Source organism: Colossoma macropomum, unplaced genomic scaffold, assembly GCF_904425465.1.
Source record: "Colossoma macropomum unplaced genomic scaffold, Colossoma_macropomum, whole genome shotgun sequence".
NCBI classification, from domain to species: domain Eukaryota; kingdom Metazoa; phylum Chordata; class Actinopteri; order Characiformes; family Serrasalmidae; genus Colossoma; species Colossoma macropomum.
Window position 1 is genome coordinate 27,451,512 of NW_023494792.1, and position 27,116 is coordinate 27,478,627.

Below are 27,116 nucleotides of genomic sequence, written 5' to 3' on the forward strand. Positions count from 1 at the left end.
GGGTATCAGAGATGGATTTATAATATGGATTCGTATTCTCTATGCAAACCCATCGGCTAGAATTCTCACTAACGGGCTTCTTTCTTCTCCATTTAGATTGCACAGAGGCACATGACAAGGTTGCTCCTTGTCAGCTCTGTTATTTACTGTTGCCACAGAGCCTCTGGCCATGGCCATTCAAACACATACTAGTATCAGGGGTATAGAGGTTGGTGAGGTAGAGCACTGTATATCATTATATGCAGATGATATAGTTTTATTTCTCTCCAATTTAAAGCAAACTATTCATGCACTCCTTGAATTAATTACCTCCTTTGGTATTATTTCTGGGTACAAGATAAACAACAACAAATCAGTTATAATGTATCTGCAGGAAAAGAACAGACCTCAACTGCCTCTGTTAACTCCATTTAGTTCCACTGAAGAGGGATTCACATATCTTGGAATTAAAATAACCCCTGATATGAGTAAACTTATCACAACAAATTATGACCCAGTTATCGACTCAACATTAAATTCAATCTCCAGATGGGCCAAGCTCCCCATATCTATGATCATAAAAATTAATATAATTAAAATGTCTGTCTTACCTAAATTTTTATATCCTTTTCAGACAATTCCTCTCCAGCCACCACCTTCTCTTTTTAACCTTCTCAAAAAAACGATCACACACTTCATATGGAACGGTGAACATCCTAGACTGAGATATTCTCTACTTTACCTACCATATGATAGAGGAGGTCTGATGTTACCCAATTTTAAGTGGTATTACTGGGCAGCTCAAATACGTGCCGCAATGTTTTATTTCATGTCAGAGCCACCACCAGCATGGATGTTAACTGAATCACATGATATAAAGAATCTCCCATTAAAGCTGTATCTCTTCTCATCTGAAGGCACAACACTTAAAAAAACAAACAAAAAAACCCCTTTCTCAAAAATACTATATCTGTGTGGTATGAAATTCTCTGCTACCTTGAAGAGTCGTCACATTTTTCTCGCTTCAGTCCAATTTTTGGTAATAATAGCTTTCGTCCTGGGAAATCTGATCTAGGTTTCAGGATGTGGTCAAGGCAAGGCATAAGCAGTGTGTCAGATCTTTACAAGGAAGGGAAACTGATGACATTCAAGGAGCTCAGGAAGACCTATAATATCCCTCAAAAGTATTTTTATAAATACCTTCAAGTAAGAAGCTTTATCTGTTTGAGACACAAATCTCTTGATATACCACCACTACCTTCATTAGGAAGAGGCCAGATTTCCGTTCTCTATAGTTTTGTGGTGGGAAAATCAAAAGAATCTTCTAACTGTAAACTTCGAGCCTGGAAGACCGACCTAAAGGAGGAAATATCTGAGGAAGAATGGAGTCTGGCCTGTGTGAAGGCCCAGACGCAAACGCTAAATACTAATTCAAAACGTCTTCAATACAAATGGCTAGGCAGATGGTACATTACACCATCAGACTACACCAAATTAACTCAAATATTCCAGATACTTGTATTAAATGCAAACAGAGCAAAGGTACACTGTTCCACTGTATATGGGGATGCTCTGTAATACGGGACCTCTGGAAAAGGGTAATCCACATAGTGTCATTGATTATTGACAAGGATGTTCCTCTTAGTCCTAAGCTGTGCATTTTTCAAATATTCCCAGATGAACTTAAAATCCATAAAAAAGAATCCTCCTTGATTAAGCTATGTCTCCTTGAAGCTAAACGTGTAATAGCTCGATCCTGGAAAAAGGAAGGCGCCCCTGGTATATCACAGTGGATAAAAGGAATGACCTCAAGTCTCAAGTTAAGACATATTTTATCAAGGGAAAAATGAATGAATTCAGAGATATATGGGAGGTGTTTCTGAATTTTCTTGAAAAGGGGGAGCTTGCTGACTGATATATAGTGTAAATATAGCTAGGCTGCTTAGCGAAGAAGCCTAAAGAGGAATACTACAAAAGAATTGGACACGACTGCAACGTAACGGATCAACATAAACTGAACTGTGAACACTACGTACGTTTTTTTTTTTTTTGCTGGTTTTGTTTTGTCTTGATGTGTGTTGCTGTTAAGTTGTAAACTGTCTTTACGACCATTGCTCTAATTTCTTCCATCATCGTGAAAATCAAATAAAGATATTGATTATTAGAATGGATCATGTGGAGCGGACATGGAGCAGGGTTTCTCAGGCCTGGCAGTTAGCATTCTCCTCCAAGCGCGTTCAACTGTCCAACAATGCTGCATTAGTAACAGGTTGAAAACATGCAGTGGCTGGCTTCACATGACTTGGAGGAAGCATGTGCTAGACTTCACCCTCCTAGAGCTGGTAGCATCATGTGATTGAGAGAGAATTAGCTAGTGAGAAAAAAAAAAAATCCATTATGATATTAAATTCACATTAACTCTACAGGAAAGTAAACCCCTGACACTCAGCCCTCCTATGGTGATTTATTACATAATTGATTTGGGATTGCAGGCTTACATTAAAAGCAGCCTATAAGAACTCAGTTTAAAGCTCATGCTGGGCGCTTATGCTGGGCCATGTAATAATTTATGGATACATAAATATCTTTTTATTTACTTATATAGTTAATGAGCCTCCTTTTATCAATCTTTAAAATGTTTGCAGGCCAGGGTTTTATAACATATTCTTACATTTCTATGAAATCTATGAAGTATTACTTGCATGTAATATATAAAGCTACACCATGAGTTTTCTTCAAAATTACCCTGTATTTTCTCAAAAACAAGAGAAAACAGGGAAAAAATTCTGTGTTTTATTAATTCACCAACAATAAGGAACATTAAAGAGAAGACCACTAAAGAACACGCTATACAGCTTTAAACAGTAATAATTTTGTGATTTCCATGTGTTATAATGTTAACTGTGAAATTAAAAATGAGTTTTGTTACTTTAGTAACTTACTGAGAGCTCAACAGGCTACACCAGCTGCAGTGTCAGCGGGTTGCAGTTGGGGGGAGGGGGTTATCACGGTTCTGTCTTCCGAATCCGCAACACAAGACGGTGGATGTTTGTATCACGGTTTCGGTCCTGGTTTCAGAATCGTTACAGCCCTACTACGAAGTAAAACATGAACAAATGCCAAAAGGGCAAATAGAAAAACACTGTATTTCCAAAATAACCATTTTCCAGAAAGTCTGTATACTTTTTGCTACAGACTAGCAATGTGCTGTTGTGTTTCTTGTTGTTAAGGGATCATTTATGCATAGGAGACAACCAACAAGTATTCTGTCATACTGCAATGTTCTAACTTTGAGTTACATATATACATTTACGGTTTTAAGATATAGACTACTTTCCACAGTTATCAGGCATTATTTGTTATAAATAGCAATTCTATGCACGTGTCTCAAAGAAACAGAATACATTTCAGGCTAATCTGCCATATGTGTCTCTTTTCAGTTCCCCAAAGCAAACAGCATCATTTAGAAGCAAATATTAATCAATGTTCTTCATTTGAGGAGTCTTGTCTGCTCATGTTACATAATGTACACAAAATATACTCCCTGAAAGTGGGCTCATATGCTTTTTCTTTGTGAATACGTAATTTAGAAACAATTCCATTCCATTCTTTCACTGATTTTACTGGCTGTCTTTATGAAGCTAACAGTATTGAGATCTATTGATAGCCTGTTTACAGACAGTCACCTGTAACACTTTCATGTGGAACACATAGGCAGCAAAGCACTGTGCTGAACTCTTTTTTAATATTATATGTTTACTTGTATTTTTAAGCCTCTATGCCATCACAATGTTTTGGCAGAAACTGAAGGGGGCTTTTTGCCTTTATGATCAAGGTACATATTTATATTAACGACTGACACTGAGGATACTATATAAACACAGGAGTGTGGTTTTGGTCACATGACTGTGTTTTCATGTAGCTCTAAAGCTCTTTCTACTGAGACTTACAAGGATTAAAGTCTGACTTAACCACAACTCACTTAGAACTGCATGAAACAACAGCAAGCTGCCTGCAATGTCCTAGAGGAAATACATGAGGGACACCAGGGAGTCGTAAGTTGTAGGAAGCATGTTTAATGGCCAAGCGAAGGAGCTGGCTGGCCAGGCGGACAGGCAAACAAACTTGTGCAGACCTGTGCAGGGGCTGTAACAGGGAACAGTCTAATCCTAATGATAAGCATTTCAGTCAAGCCAATGACTTAGTGTTGCTGACACAAAGTCAAGCTAGTGAATTCTATTTTTATCGCTGCAACAAAGATAATTACACAGTTCCCTTTACTTGAAATATTGTGAAAGACTCAGAAAGGCAGTCATGGTGATTTATGACCGACTTTTTAAAGCTTCTTGGTTTCTAGTTCCAGGAAAAATCTAGAATTCTTGTGAGTGAGGTAAAGAGAGGTAGCATTGTGGTCACTGTGGATGCTTTCATACCGACCTCACCACAGCAGATCAGGTGCTGAATGAACAGACAGGCATTGTGAGGCACTCATATTTTTATCAAAGGGCAAATACTCCCTAAAACACTGTTCTCAGAGCCTCTTTAGATCTACATTTTCCTACATGCCCCCAAAAAGGATTTCTGAACCAAAATCAGGATAGCAGCTACTGTACAATGTTTAAAGCTCTGAGGAATATCAAATACTAATACAAACCCAATGTGTGTGAAATGCTTATAAAAACAGAAAGCGATGATTAGTCATTTCTGTTTGACCCGTATGAAATTGAAAAACACAATATTTTTTTGTTTTACCTTATGAACTTCATTGTTGTTTATATGTATATATATATATCATCATTCCAAATTTGATGTCTGCAACACATTCCAAAAAAGTTGAGACCAGTGCCTGTTTACTTTTGTGTTACATCACCTCCCTCTTTAACAACACTTAATGAACATTTAGAGACTAAAGACAAAAACTGATTGTTTTGAAAGTGGACTTTTTTGCTATTCTTCTGTTGTAAGTTTTCAGTTGTGCAACTGCACAGGTCCTTCAAACTGTTTTGCTTTCAGTCCAGCGCCTGCACGCTCTGATTACGCAGCCATGCTGTTTTAACACGGCAGAATGTGACTTGGTGTTGTCAGCAACAAACAGCGTTCACTGACAACAGTTTGTGAAAGGATTCAAACCACGTGGTGATATTAGGGCTGGGCGATAAAACAAGAACGATAATTAACGCGATTTAATTTTCCTCAACAGAAATATAAGAAACGTTCAACAGCCCTGGTGGCGTTTTCTACTGCAAGGAAAGCGACACTACTCTGCTGTCGCCACGAGAGGGCGCACTTCTGAGTTTTTGACATGATTAGAGAGGCATGATTAGACTTTGTCAATGTCTGAAACGTGGAGTTATACATTCCCTGCTTGAGTGGAGCAACCGGCAATCTGTTCTCCTGTGACCAAGTGTGAGTAACGAGATCAGTAGCGTAACTGTACTGTCCTACAGCGAACTCACCACTTGCCTAACATCCTAACAAGCTTTAGCAGCGTTAAATCACGTCTGCTCCTCACAATTACAGCGCTGTGTTACAGTGCTCAGTCATATTTTAGTGCATTCTCAAGAAACAAAAGATACACTATATTGCCAAAAGTATTCGTCGTCTGCCTTCACACGCATATGAACTTGAGTGACATTCCATTCTTAATCTATAGGGTTTAATATGATGTCGGCCCACCCTTTGCAGCTATAACAGCTTCAACTCTTCTGGGAAGGCCTTCCACAAGATTTAGGAGTGTGTTTATGGGCATTTTTGACCATTCTTCCAGAAGCGCATTTGTGAGGTCAGCCTGGCTTGCAGTCTCCGCTCTAATTCATCCCAAAGGTGCTCTATCGGATTGAGGTCAGGATTCTTGGAACAGGAAGGGGCCATCCCCAAACTGTTCCCACAAAGTTGGGAGCATGAAATTGTCCAAAATCTCTTGGTCTGCTGAAGCATTAGGAGTTCCTTTCACTGGAACTAAGGGGCCGAGCCCAACTCCTGAAAAACAACCCCACATCATAATCCCCCCTCCACCAAACTTTACACTTGGCACAATGCAGTCAGATGAGTACCGTTCTCCCAGAAACCACCAAACCCAGACTCGTCCATCGGATTGCCAGACGGAGAAGCGTGATTCATCACTCCAGAAAAACGTCTCCACTGCTCTAGAGTCCAATGGCGGCTCTTTACACCACTGCATTCAACGCTTTGCATTGCGCTTGGTGATGTAAGGCTTGAATGCAGCTGCTCGGCCATGAAAACCCATTCCACGAAGCTCTCTACGCTGTTCTTGAGCTAATCTGAAGGCCACATGAAGTTTGGGGGTCTGTAGTGATTGACTCTGCAGAAAGTTGGTGACCTCTGCTCACTATGCGCCTCAGCATCCGCTGACCCCGCTCTGTCATTATACGTGGCCGACCACTTCGTGGCTGAGTTGCTGTCATTCCCAATTGCTTCCACTTTGTTATAATACCACTGACAGTTGACTGTGGAATATTTAGTAGCGAGGAAATTTCACGATTGGACTTGTTGCACAGGTGGCATCCTATCATGGTACCACGCTGGAATTCTCTGAGCTCCTGAGAGCGACTCATTCTTTCACAACTGTTTGTAGAAGCAGTCTGCATGCCTAGGTGCTTGGTTTTATACACCTGTGGCCATGAAAGTGATTGAAACACCTGAATTCAATGATTTGGATGGGTGAGTGAATACTTTTGGCAATATAGTGTATATCGCTGTTTACCTCTCAATCTACTGCCAAAGAATAGAGAAATCCAGTCGTCTGCTAGCTGGTGTCTGAATACTGTGAAATGCTCTGACATGGATGCGGTAGGAGTGATAGCAGTAAGGCGGTGTGATCCATCATTGACGTATTGAGCCAGCTAATGTTTGCTGTTCGTACTAAGCTGATGTTGGTGAGAAACTAAACAGTTTAGCATTCGTAACCAGACAGCTAAAAATATTTTGTTTTCTTTCTTAAATTATGAATATTCCAAAAATTGCAGCCATGCTCTTCCAGCTGGTAAAACAGCTGACCCTGAAACCTTCTGCCACTCTCCCATGACAGATTTGTGAAATGTTCCACTGTTTGGCGAGTGTTTGTCTTGTTCTGACCATAAAGGATAGTTTAAAACGACAAATGACCACTCAGGAGCAAAAATCAGCCTTCAAACTTGAAAGAAATAACGGTTTGACATTTATATGTATCGATATCAACTGATATGAATACTTTTATCGTGATAAAGTTTTTGGCCATATCGCCCAGCCCTATGGGATATCTATCACAGAATCATGGCAGTTTTTAAAGGCAGTGCTGTCTGAGTGATCAAAGGTCATGAGCATTCAGTTGTGGTTTTCGGCCTTGCCCATTACGTACAGAGATTTCTCCAGATTCCTTGACTTTGTTGATGATTATATGCACTGTATGAGTAAAATGCCTAAAAGTCTTGTAATTGTTTGCTGAGGAGCATTATTTCTAAACTGCTGGATTTTTTGCTGATGCATTTTTGATAAAGTGGCGAGCCTCATCCCATCCTCATTAAGCACAAGGCCTTTGCTAAGTGCTTTACTGGACCCTTTTACACCTAGCATGATTACTACGGGTGGGAATCTCTAGGCACCTCACGATTCGATTCAATTACGATTCAGAGGGCTGTGATGCGATTATAAAACAATTTTTTTTCTATATTATATGCATTTCTATTTTCTCACTGTGTGAGTTCAAGTTTCAAGTTTATTTGTCATTTGCATGTCAGGATATTTATGCATTGAAATGCTTGTGGCGAGGCTCAGCTAATCACTCTACAGAAAGTAAGTAAGTAAAAATAAAAATACAAGAAAAACCAACTGAAATATATTAAATATACACAAAATATACACAGAATATAGAGACAATATACATTTTAAAGTGACTAAGTGACTCAGTGTTGTTATTTAAAGTGACTTGGTACTTTTAACTAAAGTATTTGTAATGATCCATAAAGAATTTACTTCCAATATCTCTTATTAATAAATCAAATGGAAGTGATGTGGCAAGCGAACTGGAAGGCTCTCATTCAGTGCTTTTGTTTAGAGCACAGGAGACGCTGCTGCCAGTGATAAAATGCGCATTTACGGTGACAAAAGATCCAGTGGTAATGGATGTCGATGCAGCACGTTACAGCCGTCCTGCCCGTTTTCTTTAATATTTTTATAACTTCGGCTTTAGTCTCGTTGTAGAGACGGGGGGGATCGCTGTGTCAGTAAAGTATCTTTGAGACGGGGCGTGTGCAACATAGCGCGAAAGCCCGTGTTTCGCAACGACTGAGAATTGCCATGCAGAAAGCAGGTCACATAGCAGCGATGCGTTATTCGCATTTATAAGCAGCACAGTTGGTTTCCTGGTATGTTAAATCTGCAACGAGAGACTGTCAAACACTAAAAAGTTGCGAAGATGAAGTCACTTCTCTTTTCGAATTTTCCCGTTCCACCTTAAATGATGTCGCATTTACATTCAGCGCCTCAGTCAGAATTTAAGGTGGAATGGGAAAATTCGAACAAGAAGCTGGAGAATAAGAAGCGACTTCAGCCTCGTAAAACAGTCAAACGTTGAGAGACATTTTACAATAAGCTGCTCTAGTTTTGAATAAAAGTTTCCTGAGGGAAAGGGGAGGAAAGCGGCTAAAGCTTAAAGCAGAGCAAAGTAAGTGCGCTCTCGTTTATATTGTTTAGCCTATACTAGGGATACTATCACATACTGACACATACCGGACATAAAATGTTGTGGCTCCCAAGGTGGTTTGATTTTTTGTTGAAAGGACAAAATGTCTCTTCTTTTCATTTGTGTTGTGACTCTTGACCTGACCTGGCTTTTAATGCAGAGGGAGCCAGTCGGATTTCTCCCTCATCAGGGAGTGTTTTTGTTATGTGCCACCACAGACTGTCCGGGCGCTGCACTTCCGCACTTCCAAGTTCCGCCTTTTGCGTTCCGTCAACATTACGTTATAAATTAAATATTTAGAAAATCGATTTTTGACATTTGTTAATCGATTCAGAATCGTTCACGTCCGCATCGCGATACATCTAAGAATCGATTTTTTCCTGCACCCCTAATGATTACACTACGTTTAAGATTTTGTTTTGCACAAATTTTGGAAAATGCTGCAGCCATCGATTTTAGAATGCGTGTATGTTTACATAAAAACAATCAAGTCTATAAGATAAAACATTACTCATCTTGTCTTTGCCCTGTTTTTTTCTGAATTTCACATACTGTCCTAACTTTTTTTGGAATTGGAAACAAAGTGTTTCAGTATAAACTGTTTATCCTGAAGTTACATACAATAAGACACATTTATCAATACTTTGTCATAGCTAGTTAAACACTATACAAATGCACGAGGTGTTTGACTTCTGTATCACAATGCTATATGTCATATTACAGTTCACGCTGTCTTGGACATCTGGAAAAAGTGGGTCTAGTTCATTACAACAAAGCATCTGAAAATGGCCTCCATACATAAAAATGCAAATGAAGTCAGCAATGGTCAATGCTAATCCACATGGAAGACCGACTATGACAAGCTGTGGTTAAGTAACAAACCTTAAGTTGCTCCCTCCTTCTCATATGCTTTTTCCACACTCTCTTTGGTCTGCTAAACCTGCAGCGTCCTCAACTGCCTTCTACAGTTCTCTTTTACAAAACACAGAGCAACTGTTTGGGCCTCTCAATAAAAGTTTAATACAGCCTTCGTGGCTAGCAGTGCGTCAGAGGAAAGAGGCCAGCTGGACTGCAGCTAAACCACTGTTAGGAGGAGCAGGGCCTACTGCATGTTTCTACACTGACAGCAAAGCTTTTCTCGGTCCAAAATTCCTGGAAAGCAGACTGCGCCAAAGGAGCGGGGTGGGTGGGGGCTGCAAGAGCCAAAGAAAACAAATGGACCTGCTTCGAGAGCCAATTATTAAATGTGCCTGCTCCGCTGCACTGGTGGGGAGGGGAAGCTAGAAGCCATGGCACAGACAGAGAAGGCAACTGTGAACTTAAGGTGGTCATATACTTTCTCAGAAAAAATGTAAGAATTCCGTTAAAAATGAATTACAGATGTGTCAAACATCCCCAGACCTACTTTATTCTGCTTTTGATGAGTCTGGAAAGGGGAACAGTTCTCCACCTATGAGGAAGCATTAAGCCAGGAGCCAGTCCATGGAAGTAATAACAAATCAAAAAGTTTCCCATTTTGGCAAAGAGGATTCATACAATGTGAGGTAAGAAACCTCATTCATTTTGCAGTGGAACATTTCCTAGTCTGGCACAAAAGGCCAGGAAATTGTAATCATATGCATTAGCCAAAGGGCAGCATCACTTAAGTCATCAACGACTGAAGCGAATGATCAATCACTGTGTGACAAACGTCCCGAAATGAGCAAATTAGCCAATTCAACATTAGTAACTTATGTGAGACACAAGGAAGCACAATAAAGTCAGTACTACAAGTTGAGTATCTGCTCCGAAAAAAAGAGAATGACACAGATGCCTATACACAAATGAGCAGTAAGAGAGAGGATTTTAAGCCAATAATTAGAAAAGAGAATATAGCAGAGCTAAAATAACCTGTTTCTATGTCAACAGAATGGTATTATCTTATCTGTTGCCATGACAAAAGTTTGATACAAACAAGTAAATGTCATGAATTTTAATCTTGTAGACATGCTGAATTATAGCACAAATAACAGTGATTCTGCAATTCTTCTATTTTTAAACAACAAAATGTACTGAAAGTACACAGACAAAGAAACATGATCGATTAAAACTTTCCTAATTAAAGCTGGGTTTCAGCAACTGTGAGTTCTTGTTCACTTTAATGCTTCTCCTTTATCATCTGTTTCCTAGAAGTATGGGGAGCATGCTTATTTTTTCCATTTCTTTCATCCACAGGCCTGCCTCTCACATTTATTATAAGTCGAACCACAGTGAGTCAATAAAATCTTCAGTTCAGAAGCGGGAGACGGGAAAGGGAGGGAGAGCAGCCAACAAATGGCTTTGATTAGGCTGTATTTTTCCTAGAAAGGAGGATGCAGGGCGAGAGTGCCGATGCCAGGAATTTATGTAGCTTTCACGGAAAGCAGGGCAGCAAGCCTGGCCTTGAGAAACTGAAAACACAACTTGGTTTTTTTTTTTTTGCACTCCTTCTGTTTCTCGCTGTAGTCATTTCGTCCTATGTGAAATTACTTTAAAAGCCATGGTTTCATCATAGGAAGCATGTCTCGGAAGCAAAACAAGACACTGAGGTACCAATCAAAGGCATTTTTGAAGGATATAATGATTTAAAATGAAGTGAAGTCTGAGAGCAAAATGGCAGTTAGAATTGTAACTTTTTGTTGACATATTCTCAAGCTGTTTGACAGTAATATTGGGCAAAAATGCCGAATATCACATTTCTTTTCTTGGCATGAGCGGGATTATAAACTGTACATTGCTGTGCAGAAGTCAGAGACCACCTTTCCATTTAATTCATTTCCAGCCAAAACAGCCATTAAATACAAGTTACTCATTTTCCAGCAACAGGAAAAAAAAATCATATATTTAACAGGAAATTGCACAAAAGCCTCTACAACTACACAAAATATAAATTTAAGTATTTAGTGCATCTACCTTTTGACTTTATTACAGCTTCCATTCTTTTCAGACTACAAGGATATTTTATCCACACCTCCAAAGTTCAGTCTTAGACATTGGTTGCATTTTCTGCTTCTCACAATCCAAGCAATCCAAGCACATTCAGTGATGCTGAGGTCTGGACTCTGGGCTGGTCAGTTCATTGTTCTGAGAAGACCAGCAGCTTCTTTGTTTGATCTGCAATTTTTTTTCTTTTTTTATCTTCTTCCTTTTCTCAGTAACAGTTTCTTGACAGCTACACATCCTTTCAGACTCATAGTGTTGAGCTGTCTTCTCACAGTGGAAGGATGGACAGAAACACCTGTGGATTTTTTCAGAGCTGAAGAAAGAGTGGAGCTTGATTTTCTCCTCTCTCTCTCAGAGATGAAAGCTCTAAGCAGTGTTTATCTGAAGTGACAGTTTTGGTGGTCTATCAGGTCTTGCATGGTTGTTAAGAGCCCAATTTTTTCTATAGCCTTTAATCATTTTTAGAACTTCAGTTTTGGAAACAGTTTTTTCACGTATTTTCCTTTCGCTAATCTCCCCCAAAATATCTCCTGAGATGTAAAATAACTTGTACTTAATGGCCATTGTGACTGGAAATTAAATAAAGGGTGAAGGGTGGTCTCTGGCTTTTGCACAGTACTGTACCAATTCAGAGCAAAGCCACTTGTGCTTCAACATCCATTTTAACTTATGTGCGCAGTCAGCTTCCGGATATTTTTTACTGGTGTACCCCATCACATGGCGCACACATAAAGCTGTGCACACACAGTGATGGATTTAGCATTTGATCTCCCCCTTGGTGTCTGTCTGTGGAATCAGTCGGCTCAAACCAACATTAAAACTACAGAGCCATCTGTGAAAAATAACCAGGCATGCTGGATGCTGGAAGAAGACTTCAATCAGACTCATAGCGCAGAAACTCAGCATGACCAAATCAACAAGTCAGAATTGTGAGAGCTGTGAGAAAAACTGCAAAAATAAATAAATAAATAAATAAATAAATAAAAGTTACTGCACTCACCAACAACCTCCACAGTGAAGGAGTTCAAGTACCACCATCTACTGTTTACAGATGATTTTCATCATCTATTCATTAACACAATGATCACAATTTTAAACATAATGCAGGGATTAGTCGGTGCAAATCTGGACAGATGGGTCAAAAACAAACGGACAGGCATGGCCAAGGTGAAAAGTTAAAACTTAAGAAATGGAAATAAATTATGATGCAAAACATTACAATTCATCCGAACATTAAACACAGGAGAGGCTGCGTCAGGTCTTGGGCTTTGCATGGCTGTCTTTGGAAACTTTACATACCACATGTACCAGCAAGCCATTAAAAAAAACACACATACAAACTCAGTAAAGTACAAATTTTGCCTGTTAAAAAAACTTATAAACCTTGAAAGTCAGCATCTGGGTCATAAATCTAAACCGAAAACAACAACTGTTAATAATCTGAATTGTTGGCAAAGCATAACAGAGACACAAACCAAGAATTTGGTGATGTGTAAATGTTCGTTAAAGACTTGATGTAGTTAGCGTTCGCTAAAAACATCAAGTTATATAATAAGTTATAAGTTCTATACGTCTATATACTATACATCTACTTTAGCCTGAGTTCATAATCAATACTTTTTCTGATCTTGGCCTTATATTCCTTGCACCTCAAATACAAAGTTCTTACGCACACAGCAATAAGCAGGTTCACTGCCCAAATACTTTCAGACAGGACTGTATTTCTTTATTAATTTTCTGTTTTTCCAGACAGACAGGACAAAACCAACCATGGGGTACTTAGGAGCCTGTTCACTGTACTGTACACATATATCTATGGGAGTAACTACTGAACTACTAAACTGACCTGTGTGCATTATCCCTGACCCAAACCATGTAAGTATTTTTGATAGATTAATTTGTTTTACACACGCAGGCTACTGAGACATAGGCTTTTTAAAAATCACTGCTATGAACACAGACTGCTGTTAGCACCGTCGAGTCACCCTGAAGATGAGGACACACCAGGGGAACAAAGGAGCATTTTCTGCCTGAAGTCAGCTGTGGGCAACCTGAGCTGAGCTGCCCGCCTTATCAGTGACTCTGTAACATCAGACTCATGAGGCTTTCTCTTTTTTTCGCTCGGGGGGAAACGAGCGGGCTGTGAAACTGAACCTCTGGGTCAGCGAGTTCAGTTTAACCAACGGACGTTTTTCCAGCTCTGTTGAAAACACCTCAGCGCTACCTTTAACCTGAGGGGGCCTGGGGACAAGAGGTTAGCGCGCTAAGTTAGTTAGCTAGGTTACCTGACTCAGTAATATCACCCCTCCTCCCCCCTCCTTACCTCTCCACCGCAGTGGGTCAACTCACCCACCTGAGGCCGCGCTGGGGTGCGACACAGTCGCGCTGTCGTCTGCAGCCGCAGATAAGAGCAGGAGTTTCTCTCTAATCCAGGGGAAGTCCTGCTCGAGGGAGCTGAGAAAGGCGCCGAAGGCGAGAGGGCCGCGGCCGGGCAGGATAGCGAGCAGCCTCAGAGTCTTGTTTTTGTTCGACGGCTGTGACTGAATCTCCTCCACCTGGCTCTCCGTTAAAATGCCCTCTTGATACAAGTACTGAATAATCGTGTCGTCGACTATGAGCTGCTCGGAGAGGTGCAGCCTGTGCGCTCGAAGAATTTCTTTATGCTTCGGGTCCATAATTTTACGGATTTTCGAGCTGAGAGTGAAACTATGCTGCTAGCAAACGTCTGCTAGTCCTGCTAGCGGTGTGGAGAGAGAAAGCAGGGCAGCAGCGGAGGAGCCGCTTCGCCCTCATGCGAAACCAACTCAGTTTAACTGCTGAATGACAACGCTAAAGTGATTAGTTATATAAATCAGCCTTTTTAACCGTTATAACCCCCCGTAGGCCTGTTATTACTTGGGAGATGGTGTCTTTAAACCGCCGTTTCCTCATGTTCCATCGTTTTACACCGACTAGAAACGAAACACGAGGAACTGAAGTTTTGTTGACGGATGTTTGTTTGTCTTAATTTACCTCCTTTATTTCAGTCTTTTCATAATATAACACTTAGAAAGTCGACACACTCTGTACAGTCACTGCTAAGTAAAACAAAAGTCATTTATTGATAGTCATTATGTTTTTGTTTAAGCGAAATTCACATCACAAATGTTGAGGTCTGGTGACCTGGAGAGGAATGAGAAATCATTTCTGTTTAGGAGTTGTGTTTGTCACCACTTATCTGTCAGAATTATTTTTAATACATATTGTATAAGATAAAATGACTGAATACCACAGCATGTTTGTTAACATGTAGGGTCTAATTAAACATCATAAGAGGGACTGAACCGTTCGTATTGGGGGGGCTGTGCTGTCTCTCACCAGCAGATGTTTCCACACAGCTGCTAAACTAAATGGTTATGTAAATTGCCTGTATCTCAGAATATTCCTAGAGATATAGATATTCTTTAACTGTAATTGTTATTGGTATAAGTCATGTCTTGGATACTTTGAGTGATATTTTAGGGGCCCATGCACACTAGGCAGTAAAGACTGTGAGGTGTAGAAACAGTAAATTTGGTGAACTTTGGTGTCCTGACATGGAGTGAATCCATTCGGCTTTATAGTGGTGCTGTAGTGTAGTGTTTTAGATTTTGGCCCATATCTGCTAACATGTAAGTCATACAGTGAAATTGATTCCCCCCACAGATTTTTTTTTTTTTGGGTTATGCTGCAGCATCAAAAATTCTCAGACAAAATGTTGCACTAATAAAATACAACCTGCTTTTGCAAACTAGTTGTAGTTTTTTTTTATCACACAATCCTCACAAGCTTGGTCTTATTAAAGTTGAGTTCCACATCACCTTTATCCTATAGAGAGTAGTGAATATTAATTAATTGATATAACAATAATTTTGAAATGGCATACATGCATACAAGAAACTGATTTTTTGCTCAGTGTGTCAATGTGGAAACAGAGGATACAGGAAATAACTGGTATACAAAATAGTAAATTTTAACTATTCAACATTCTCCTGGCTTTATACAAACTTAAGGTACATATGAATTGAACAATACTTTAAATTAAGGTGAAAGACAAAATGTGATGACTGCATCTTATGCTCAGTCTAGCTGGTTTCCGTTTCTCCAAATGCTGTACACAGATGTTTTTGAAACAATGGGCATCGCAAATAATTAAACACTTGGAGCTCAGTCATTGTAGCGTTGTTTCTTTTGCCCTGAGCTGCTGGCGCAATTGTTCCAGGATATGAGAAGCATTTGCATGAAAGGACCTTTTTGTGGAGGCAAGTATATCAGGAACTATCCAACATGCTATGTAAATCTAGCTTGATCTGGTTCATCCTGAGGATGAGATGTTGACCCACACATCACTTAACCTCAGTCTTTTTTTCAATAGGTATCAGTCAATAACTTCTACTGACAACATGCACTGCAGACTTTTGGTTTCCTTATCAGGTCCCAGCTGAGACAGGTACGTTACGGCAGAGGATACCAGAGAGTGCAGAGCTATTGAGGACCAGTGTTTTAGTTGGTGTGCTCGTATTATAATCCCTCGCATTCTGATTTTTTGCAGGTCCAGTCTTGTTCCTCATTACACAACCACATAGTGTGTAGTGCTTTTTATACTAAGCCTTTTAAAATCTGTTAACAGTGATTTTTGCCTTCAGGGAATCCCTGTTATTAGGAAGCTTGTGAGATACTCAGAAGCATCAGCAGTGGGATTTTTGGACATAAATACCAGACTTTTAACAAAAAAAGCAAAGAAAATAAATAATAATAAACTGTGGTTTTCATTTATTTTCTATGGTTTTTGTCTGGCATTCTCACCATTGTGAGCATTTTCCTCCACACAGGCTCTGGCTGGCCACCATGTAAATTATGGGGTTGGTTCATCAGTTTATGATATAAAGAGAAGCACCAGTGCTTGGCACTGAAATTGGAAACAATAATGATAATTTTTCCAAGCATTTAGATAGAACTGTTTTCAGCATGTATTACCAAAACACATGGTTAAACAATTTTGAGCAACACAATGCCGTTGTGCCAGACTGAAATAGAGTAAACAAACGTAAGCTAGCAATCGTCAGGATGTTTTTTATGAAGACGCACAAGGTCAAATTAGAAAAATCCGAATTTTAACCGTATATGTGTGCGGTGTACAATATAAAAATGCCATTTAATATTTTAATTGAAAGCTGATATTCACAGTTATATGCAAAAGTTTGGCTTTCCCAGTTAATTACATATAACTGACATATTTAGTTGATTTGTGAAAATAAGTTAAAACATCCTCTACAGAGAACACATCCATGCACATGTTAATACTCAATTACAGTTTGTTTGCTGAATTTAACATTTTTGGGAAACCATGAAATGTGGTGTAAGCATATGTGTGTGTATGTATATATAATTCAGAAGGTGGTCCAGCTAGAACCTGTGTGGAGGGAAATGCTTGCTATGGTGGGGATGCCAGACAAAACGCATAGAAAATAAATATCACTATTTATTTGTTATTGTTTTTTTTTGTTTTTTTTTGTTACATTGTGTATGTGTGTGCATATATATATATATATATATATATATATATATATATATATATATATACATATATATATATATATATATATATATATATATATATATATATATATATTCCTAGCATTCATTTTTTATAAAAATCCTATAAACATGGTATGGCATGCTCACTCAAAGTGCTCACTGAAACGGAAATAAAAGATACTACAAAATAAAATTGAAAACAAAATAAATTTGTTTGCAATTATTAATATATGGTTAATATATAGTTGTTGACATTATTTATTAATAATAATATATTAGTAAGTACTTTTAAATAGAAATAACTTCCTTATCTACCTATCTATTTATCTACCTATGTATCTTCTTTTTTTCCTTTTCCATGATAAAACACAATACAAAAATCACAGACATTATAGTTTTCAGTATCTAGTGTGTTTTGCATTTTGGGGCTATTATATAAGGGTACATCAATGGCCATCTGGACCACATGTGAGTAGTATCCTGTTTTTCACGTAGCTGCTCTTTGTTGTAAAGGTCATGGTAAAGTAATAGTAAAAATTCGCCCAAGACCTAACAGAATTTTACCATTGCCCTCAGTGGACCTTCTGTCTTTACAATCCACTTAACTCTGTTTAAGCCCACTCAGAGTAATGTTACCAGTTGAGTATGAACACACAGTACTTAACTCTTCAATCAGCTTTTAGCACAACTGCCCATCGTTTCACCACTTCTAATGTTTCATTACTCCATAATAGAAAAAAAATTATTAGAAATGTATAAATAATTGTTTTTTATATTCTATTTGTGTAGTATTGTTTTTTAGTATACAGCCTGAAATACATTAATCTGTTAAGTCATGCTGTCTGCAATGTTACCTGAAAGTTGTACAACAGAGAGAGGGACAAAGCATATGCAAATGATTAACGGTCCTTTAGCTGATCAGCATAAAGCATTTTCAAATGATTAAATGTTTTTCAGCAGATGTTTCATATGTTTCATACATTATGGCCAGTAATTTGCATTTGTGTGAACAGTTTTTCTTATGAACTGAATCATCTGTTTTGAAGAAGTGAACAGGAGGAAAAAATAATTGATTGGCCACAGTTGGTTGGATGTGAATGTAAGGTGAGCGGTCACAACAATTATGAACTATATATGAGCAAACTAACCTTTCCAACTTACCCTTAGCTTTGACCTCTCTGAGCTGTTAAGATACTGACTAGTCCAGCATTATTTATGAGTCCCTGGAAATGTATCCAGATAACAGAGCTTTAAAATGTTTAAGAAACACAGTGGGAGAGGTGAAAGGGATGTGAGATGAAGCTGAGTGAATGTTTCCATATCACTTGCACCGAATTGATTTCGGCCTGTTTCCTGAAAGTCCCCTAAACCTGACACCTGCTTGTCTGTGTTGAGTTTAAATGCCATCAATCCAGTGTAATGGAACGCTTGTGAGACTAATTACATCCCATTTGCTTTAATGAGGTCTGGATTACCTCGAGCCGTATGCGCCGTTAAAGCTCCCTGATAGCTCTTACCTTTGACAAGGAGAACAACACCATTTCCTAAGCGCTGCCTGTGGAGCGTGTAAATACTTAAGGTAATGATATTCACTTCCTTGTAATAAATAGGCACAGATGGTTACAACACAAGCTAAAGACTGTGTATACACAGAATCATACTTAATGTTACTCTTTTGTCTTCAGCCAATCCACCAGAAAATCACAAATGATCCTATTTTAGCATATAAAGTCATTTCTGATTAACAAAAACAAACTAGTATTTTAGAAAATTGCATGAAATATTAAAAGAGCCGAGCTATAAATACACTCATATGTAAAAGTTGAACAACTCTTGGTCAAATAACATGTTTTGTTGACTTTATAAATGAAAATAAGTTAGTACATCCTATACAGGGAACAAACTGAAATATGGCATTTTTCTGCTATTTTTAGTGCACTGTTTCTAAATATTTCTTGGGTTTAGCATATTGGAAAAAATACAACAAAGTATAAAATGTGCTATAACTTTTGTACAGGCCATATTTTATGCTTTATATTTCCCCCAATATAGTAAATTTAGCAAAGTAAACACTACCTCTGCATTAAAATGTGCAACACTGTGTTCTCTGTAGTGGATGTGTTAACTTATTTTCACTTAGAAAGTCAACAAAACATGTTATTTGACCAGGGACAATGAAACTTTTGCCTATGACTGTAGGAATAGTATCATAATATTGGGTTACAGTTGCTTTCCACTCTCTATGTCTCCCAAACCACCTTCTGAGTTAAGACCTAAAGGTAAGTATTCCAAGATTTTGTACAAACATTAGTATAATATACAAGTTTAACATTTTATACAGATCAATCAAATGTTACAAACTTGTGAGGTCCAAATGATAGACTTTTACATTTACTTTAATTCTGTACTCCCAGTAGCTCTTATCATCTGTGGGATTCCATTCTAGGAATAAGCAGAACTTTGTTGACTGATTCGGATGTCACACAGAAAAATTGCTACTAAGTTGCATGATAGGCTTGGGCAGCCACTGAAACCTTCATTTGTGAGTGCCAGTCTACCAATTTGTACATGCAAGCTCAAGCTCAGATGAAAACAGGCTTAGTCGCAGACTTTTTTAGGGCAAATAGAACAGGGCAAGCAAGGATTACAGTAGTACATGTAGGTTTAAAGGTGCTAAAGCTGTTCTACACATAAGAAGCAGTTCCCTGAAGCCCTTGGACCCTGAATCCAACTGACATGGATCCATTTACACTGGAGGATAAATGGGCTACTATTCCTGCCCATCTCCAAACAAAACCATCATTGAATTTCTCTCTGTCTCATACACGCGCACAAGCTCACTGATGTTCAGAGGAAATAAATGCTGTATTGTCTTTCTAAGGAATTTAGAAACCTCATACTTAATAGGGCCCAAGATAAAAAAGAGCCTATGAAGCTAAAGGTTTTTCCTTTTATTCGTCACTTCATGAGAAAAAGAAAACATTTACTTGTAAATCAGCACCATCGTATACAACAGTATCATGTTAGTTGAATTCTTCAAGACTGATGTGGCCGAGAGGCTCAAAGAGCAAACTGTTCATGTGATGCGATGCACTAATGTATGACTCAGTTCCTAGAGACACAAACGTGGTCTTCCACTTAGACCTTTTCATAGAAACCAAGTTGATGAAAAAGCCCTGGGAGTCCTAACATGGGAGGTAGAAGTTGCCGTTTTCTGTTAATCTGGGCTTTGGGGTTTCTCTAGCAATCACTAAGGTCAGAATTTGAGTTCAGGTGGCAGCAGATCAACACAAAAAGGTCATTTCTACCTACTGTCATGTGTGGAGGCCAAAGCAATTCAACACCAGTGATAAATAGAAAGCTGGTGAAACTAGGGAGTGCTGTACTGGAAATCTCCCTGTCTCTCCAGAAACACAATCATACATACTGAGAGGAAAAAAGCAAGAACTGTATTCTCCATTACAATTAAAGAGGCTGATCAGTAGCCAATTATCAGGGGGAACACATAAAATACTGGATGTCAACGAGTTTTAAATCTGTGATTTGTGATTTAAAAGGGGGCACAGGTAATTTAGTCTCTGAAATGAAAAATGTGATTTCAAACTAGGAAGAAGGAGGTGAAAGAAATGCTGTGAAAGAAATGTATTTTTTAATGCTAATTAAATTTAGAGCCTCTGAGTATTGCTTGTAGTTCATTTCATGAAGTCTTTTACATTACAATGCCTCTGAGACAGAAAATAATAGTGTCTTCAATGATTACAGTAAAAAAATACATACATACGTATATATATATATATATATACATACATACATATATGTGTGTGTATATACATATATATATATATATATATATGTGTGTGTGTGTGTGTGTGTATATATATATATATATACACACACATATGCATATATATATTTATATATATATGTATACACACCCAAAGGTGAACAAATTAGCACATCATTAAATGCAGAAGTGAAACACAGTGTTGGACATCCATGTTACAAACACAGGAGACTAAGTATCTCTGATGCTGGACGCATCAACAGAAGTGCCTGACCACACCTCAAGGCATACAATATAACTTGATTGGGGGGGTGTTCCCACAGCAGTCTGTGTAGACCAGTGTATCCTACACATAAAACATAAACTCAATGAACAAAGTCTGTAGAACCTCTAGTCTTTTCTCAACGACCCTTTTGTGATTCTCAAGGCCCTAATATACTGGTTAATAGATACCTTGGGTGGTTTCTCAGATCCCTAGTGCCTGGTAGGGCCCTTCGTAGAGGGCGTGTAGTTCACAGAACATCTACGGTCACTGTAGTTCTTTGGGCTCTATACATTGTAGGCATAGTCCGTCAGGTAGTCCTTCAGTCTGTTTGGCAGTGGGAGCTCCTGCACCTTTCGTGTGGTTTTATTGATGGCAATGCGGCACAAATGCTGAAGAGAGGGTATGGCTGTGTACACAGGGGTCGTCAGAAGGAGCTGCACTGTACCATTGGATGGGGCCAGTGGAGCAGACCCGCTCTTACAGGAAGTCCGGGACAGCTGAACGTAATGCTCCACCAGATGGACCACGCTGTCAAACTGCTTGAGTTTAGGCTTGACCAGCACCACTGAGTCCAGCTTGAACTTGCCTTCTTTGTACTCAATGCGCAGGTTAGTGGGTCCAGCAGATGTCATAGCAGAAATGGTAAAGAGGTAGTCTCTTTGGGAGCTGTCCCGGACTAGGAATGTCCCCTCTGATGCATCCTGAAGGATCTCTTTGGCTTCATTGGCTGTCAGGCGGCCCCAGTACCAGCCTACCACAGAGGAAACAAGAACACACATTAGCTTTCATGCGATGTGGTTCTATTGTGCTCAAACTTTTTGTCTTGGGGAGGCCAAAGTACTGTGTTTGTGGTGGGCTGAGGGCCAAAAAGATAAAACAAAATACAAATAAAGAACTAATATATAAAGAATTAGACTGTATTTGGTAAAATTTAATAATAAAGTAAAAGGAAAAAAGAATTTAATAATTTACAAACAATTTAAAAATATGTTTATTCGCTCATGGAGGTTAGGTTAACTTTATGGCAGGTCAAATCAAACGTCCTCACGGGACAACTTTGGCCCGGAGGCTCTACTTTGAGCAGCACTGCCATGAATTCTAAGCTTTATTATTAAGTTACTCATCTTAAGACTTATTATTCAGTAACTACTATGAAACTAAAATGTAAATTATGTATTTTTGAGAGTGAGGATTTAAAGCAATTATGTGGGTCCACATAAACGGAGGAATCAAGAGGTTAAAACTATAGAATGCTGACAGTAATACAGACATAAATGACAAAGTTGTTAGAATTTAGTATTACTATATAGCAGTTATTATTATTTAGCGAGAAAAAGCAATATAGCAAGAACTATATTTGCTTTAGGAGGCTCCAGATGTGTTACTTAAGGTTCTGCTTCACTGATAATAATGAGCACTGCATTCACAAATGTGCTGCAGAGAGCATCTCACAGTACAGGCAGAAGAAAAAAAATGTGTGTTTTCCTTCAACTAACCCATTAGTCTCATTCATATTCCTCCACTGTATCTAACCCAAACAAACTGTACACATGCAGGAAGGGACTGTAAGCTTCTGAATGTAGAACTATATATTTAAAAGCAACACAAATGTGCTATACAAATATTTCCTATTTTTATTGTGCACTAAGTGTATACAAAAAATGACTTTTAAAATTTATTTTAAAATCAATCAGGTATAAACTCCAGAAACCAAAAAACATAACACATAAGCAATCATTAAAAAAGAAGAGTTCCTGAAAACTACATAAATTTGACAAAGTTTTGAAAAAAAACATTTATCTTACTGAAAATCTGAGAGTGTTTTGTTTTGCATTGCTTGGTTGCAGCAAATTAATAAATGCATACCACACAGCTATACATTATAGCTATACATAGCACACAGAGATACATTACCACAAAATCAAACCACTTAAAATTAACAAATTCAGATCACGCACAACTAGAAAAAATATAATAAAACAACCAATAAACTAAACCAATTTTCATCTAAACTTCTAAAGCATCTTCATTTTTGCATATAATAAATCGCAAATACTGATACACTGGTTGTCTTGTGTGTCCTGTTATTTATCCTTGTATGATTTAAATCCATTAAAAGCTCTGCATTTTAACCCTGTTTTCAGTTTGACTCTATTCAGCTAGAGCTCATTTTTATTTGATACATGATTCATTTGATTCCCCCCATTGATCCAGCCAACAGTGTGTAATATATACTGTGTCACAAAGGGTTACTAAGCTCTAAGCAAAGGAATGAGAAGCCCAAATTACATAATAATAATAACAAAAGAGGAAAATTAAGAAGCAAGGTAAAACGTCAAATAACAATAAGAAGAGATAATAATAATAATAGTAGTAATAATATAAGTAGTAACAGCAGTAGTAATATAATAATATTATATATACATACATATATATATATATATATATATATATATATATATATATATATATATAAAATAATAATAAGTTGTAAAAGGCCTAACTTTATTAAAATTATAATTGATGTTATAATCTTGTTATTATTAATGTTATGGCTGTTATTGTAAATAATAAAAATAATAAAGTAAGGAAATGAAAAGCTACAAAAATAGTTGAATAGTTAAAGCAGAAGAAGCTGCTGTAAGAGAAGTGGTAACGGTAGTAAAGTGTACCGGTGTTTTTCAGGTCTCTCATGGCTGTGGCGATGGCACTCTGCTCTGTGTGCCCAGGCTCTGTTCTCCTCCTCTCCGGCTCTGCTCTCCTCCTCTCCAACTCTGCTCTCCTCTCATCCGCGATGCTCTCCGTGTTCTCAGAGGAGTGGCAGGTCATTGGAGAAACCCAAAACACATCCAGCTAAATCTGTCCTTCAGAGATGAGCCAGACTGTCTACAGTCCTCTGGCACTGAGGATTATGAATGAGTGCACTGACCTGAAAAAAAAACATGAATAAAGTTGTAAAACCGCTGAGGAAAGAGACCAACCCAAACAGCGGCGCGACTACACTCAAAGACTCAGATACAGTGTCCGCTCTGTCTGTCTGAGCGCACTGGAGGAGGCAGCAGCTCCTCTGTGTGTTATGAAGAACAGCAGGGCAGGATCAGCACAGCACAACACACAACACACAACACACCACACAACAACACATCATAACAAAACACCACACAACACAACACACAACACACCACACAACAACACATCATAACAAAACACCACACAACACAACACACAACACACCACACATCACAACAAAACACACCACACCACACACCACACATCACAACAAAACACACCACACCACACACCACACATCACAACAAAATACACCACAACACACAGCACACAACACACCACAACACACAGCACAACACAATACACAACAGAACACAACACACCATAGCACAACACCTTCACTGAGGCACATGTGGCACAGCATGGACAATAAACCAGCGCCTCACAAACACAGCAGAGTTCTGTGTAATACTGTGAACCTGCTGCCTCCACAAAACACACCATCAGCTGTAAACCTACAGCCACATGAAGGAGGGACAAATAACCGCACGTAACACAGATTTACAGTGTTATTGTGTAACAGCTGTAGACTCGTCAAATTAATATGTCCTGGCTGTGAACAAAGCTTTCCATATATATATATATATATATATATATATATATATATATATATGTATGTATGTATGTATGTGTATATATATATATATATATGTATAAATATATATATATATATATATATATATACGTATATATATATATGTGTGTGTGTGTGTGTGTAAACATACATATATAGGAGCAGGACAGGTACAGGAAAGGAGGATCACGTACAGACACTTACCTCCTTTATCTTGCCAGAAATTAACAAACAGCTCCAGCCACTTCAGATACTTTCGCTTTAGCGCTAAATCTGTCCATGTCAGACTCCTCGGCTCCTCCGGCTCCCTCAGCGCCCTGCTGCCGCCGGCGCACCTCGCCGTGTCATCAGGAGCCCCACATACTGACACAGGGGGCTAAACGGGGAGGGTAAATCTGGCGGGGGGGGTCGCAGATACACCGATAGCCTCTCGCCCTTTCGCCCCTGCTACTCCTCCGTTGTGTTTGGCACCGGTGTTTTTGCCTTGTTAGCTGCCACGCCGAGGGTAAACAAAGCGCCACCAGCCCGTGTTTCTGCCTCCTCCTCCTTCTCAGCCTTTACATCCCCTGCGCGCGCACGCGTGTGTGTGTATATATGTGTGTGAGGGAGCAGCCCGGCATGTGGCCACATTACAGCCCTCCTGCAGGAGCACCCGGCCGGCGAGGAGCCATAAAGCCTGCGGCTGAACCTGTCAGACCTCCAGCGGCTGTGTCCTCTTCGCGCGCGCGTGTGTGTTCGTGTGTATGTGTGTGTATATGTGTGTGTGTGCGCGCGAGCGTAATCTCCGTTTAACCCAAACCGAGTCGAGCACAAAAGATCAGTTTCCCAGAACTTTCCAGGAACCGCCAGTCACGTGGGCGCAGGCGAGCGCGCCTTCTTAAGGTGGAGCCACACAGTTCGGATGAGCGTTTCACTCACAGGTTCACTGGGTCGATTAACATCCGGCCAGTGTAGCGCCTTAAAAGAAAATCCACCGCATTTATCAATATTTCTGAATAAGTGAAATGGTTAAAGATACAAAGTCAGTCAGAGTGATTTCATGTGAAATGGTACAGCGTAGAGAAACTGACTGAGCTGTCCACAGTGGTGGTGATAGGAACCAGACGTCTGAAGAGTTAAATGTCTTTAAAAGCTCCCTCACTGAAAGTTGATACATCGAAGTATTACTACAGTTGCCTCATGTCTGTAACACTGTTTTACGACACAGTTTTGGTCTAAAATGCATTTTCTAAAAATGTTTTAATGGCGGAGTGGTACATGCAGGGTGCTGTGAGGCAAAAATAGTCCCTTTTACAGATTTACCACCATTTAATCATCAACATAACATGTACAACTCAGAAAACACGTGTAGGTTCACTGGTGGTTTCAGATAGTTAATAAAATGGCTATATCTGTATGTCAGACATTGTGACACCTGGTTCCTATCACCACCAATCTGAGTCCGTAAGTTTTCCTACAATTAACCATTTCACATAAAACCACGCTGAATGACTTTGTTTACACCTCGAACACTGAATTATGCAAAATTTTGAAAAATCGGTGGCATTCCCCCTTAAGTTCGTCGTTGAGTGTGAATTGAGGGGTGTTGTTACTTTTGTGAAAAAAAGACTCAGAAAAATCTTCTTTTATCAGCATCACAATGCAATTAAACACAAAATAGTAATTAATGAAACTCTAATCACTACAAAGTAACTTAGTAAATAGTACATTACTTTCCTCACCAGTATATTTGGATAGAAGTAAAAGTATTGTAATCTGAACTTACTCAGAAAAAGACACATCCATCAAAATATTACTTGAGTAAGATAAGAGAAAAGGAAACTTAGAGCAGCAGATACAGTGGAATGGCAAATACCACACATCACAGAAAGTAAACAGTATAGGCTGTTTTTACTGGTGACTTAGTCAATTGATGTGACAAGGCACCACCTTAAACATTGTAAATGATTGCTAAAAATGTAAATGATTGCTCAGGTGCATCAAAACAATATCACATGCTTTATGGGGTGTAATTCAGGCTCATTTAGAGAACAGTTTACTGAAGTGCTGTTATCGCAAGATAAAACATTTGATTGCGACAGGCTGCCATTCATGGTTTAGCTTTGCTGTACTCTGGCTTATTCATGGTGTATTACAGGGCTATAACACTGTCTGCAGTGAACTAATGTTTTTAAAGATTAGTTGAGCTCAATAAGAATCAGAGAAAACTTTATTCCTTAAGAAAAAACAAACAATTCATTAATGTTTA

At 38.8% G+C, this 27,116-nt stretch overlaps 2 protein-coding genes and 1 long non-coding RNA gene across 3 annotated transcripts in view; 1 reads left to right on the forward strand and 2 right to left on the reverse strand.

Annotated features, from left to right (window-relative positions):
* Positions 1-14,540, reverse strand: part of cradd (CASP2 and RIPK1 domain containing adaptor with death domain) — a 38,404-nt gene extending 23,864 nt beyond the window's left edge. Inside the window, exon 1 of the mRNA XM_036576731.1 lies at positions 13,974-14,540. Coding sequence (XP_036432624.1) covers positions 13,974-14,295 — 322 coding nt within the window. The 5' untranslated portion in view covers positions 14,296-14,540. The remainder of the gene's footprint in view (positions 1-13,973) is intronic.
* LOC118812053 lies at positions 10,094-14,378 on the forward strand. Its single transcript, XR_005007520.1, has 2 exons — positions 10,094-10,203; positions 13,370-14,378. It is a non-coding gene; the product is annotated as an uncharacterized LOC118812053 (long non-coding RNA).
* Positions 14,541-20,106: 5,566 nt separating the features above from the next.
* On the reverse strand, positions 20,107-26,734 carry socs2 (suppressor of cytokine signaling 2). The gene is made up of 4 exons (XM_036576733.1): positions 26,634-26,734; positions 25,073-25,825; positions 23,898-24,154; positions 20,107-21,976 (listed from the first exon to the last, which is right to left on the reverse strand). The coding sequence occupies exons 3-4, from the start codon at positions 24,052-24,054 to the stop codon at positions 21,510-21,512; spliced, it is 624 nt and encodes a 207-aa protein (XP_036432626.1). The 5' UTR covers positions 24,055-24,154; positions 25,073-25,825; positions 26,634-26,734; the 3' UTR covers positions 20,107-21,509.
* Positions 26,735-27,116: the final 382 nt, after the last annotated feature.

What these genes read in the sequence shown, in the direction of transcription:
- socs2 (XM_036576733.1), bottom strand. Translation starts at nt 24,054, where the DNA reads ATGACCTGCCACTCCTCTGAGAACACGGAGAGCATCGCGGATGAGAGG. An exon ending in GAGAGACCTGAAAAACACCG is followed by an intron (nt 21,977 to 23,897) that starts GTACACTTTACT and finishes CCTCTGTGGTAG; the next exon opens with GCTGGTACTGGGGCCGCCTG.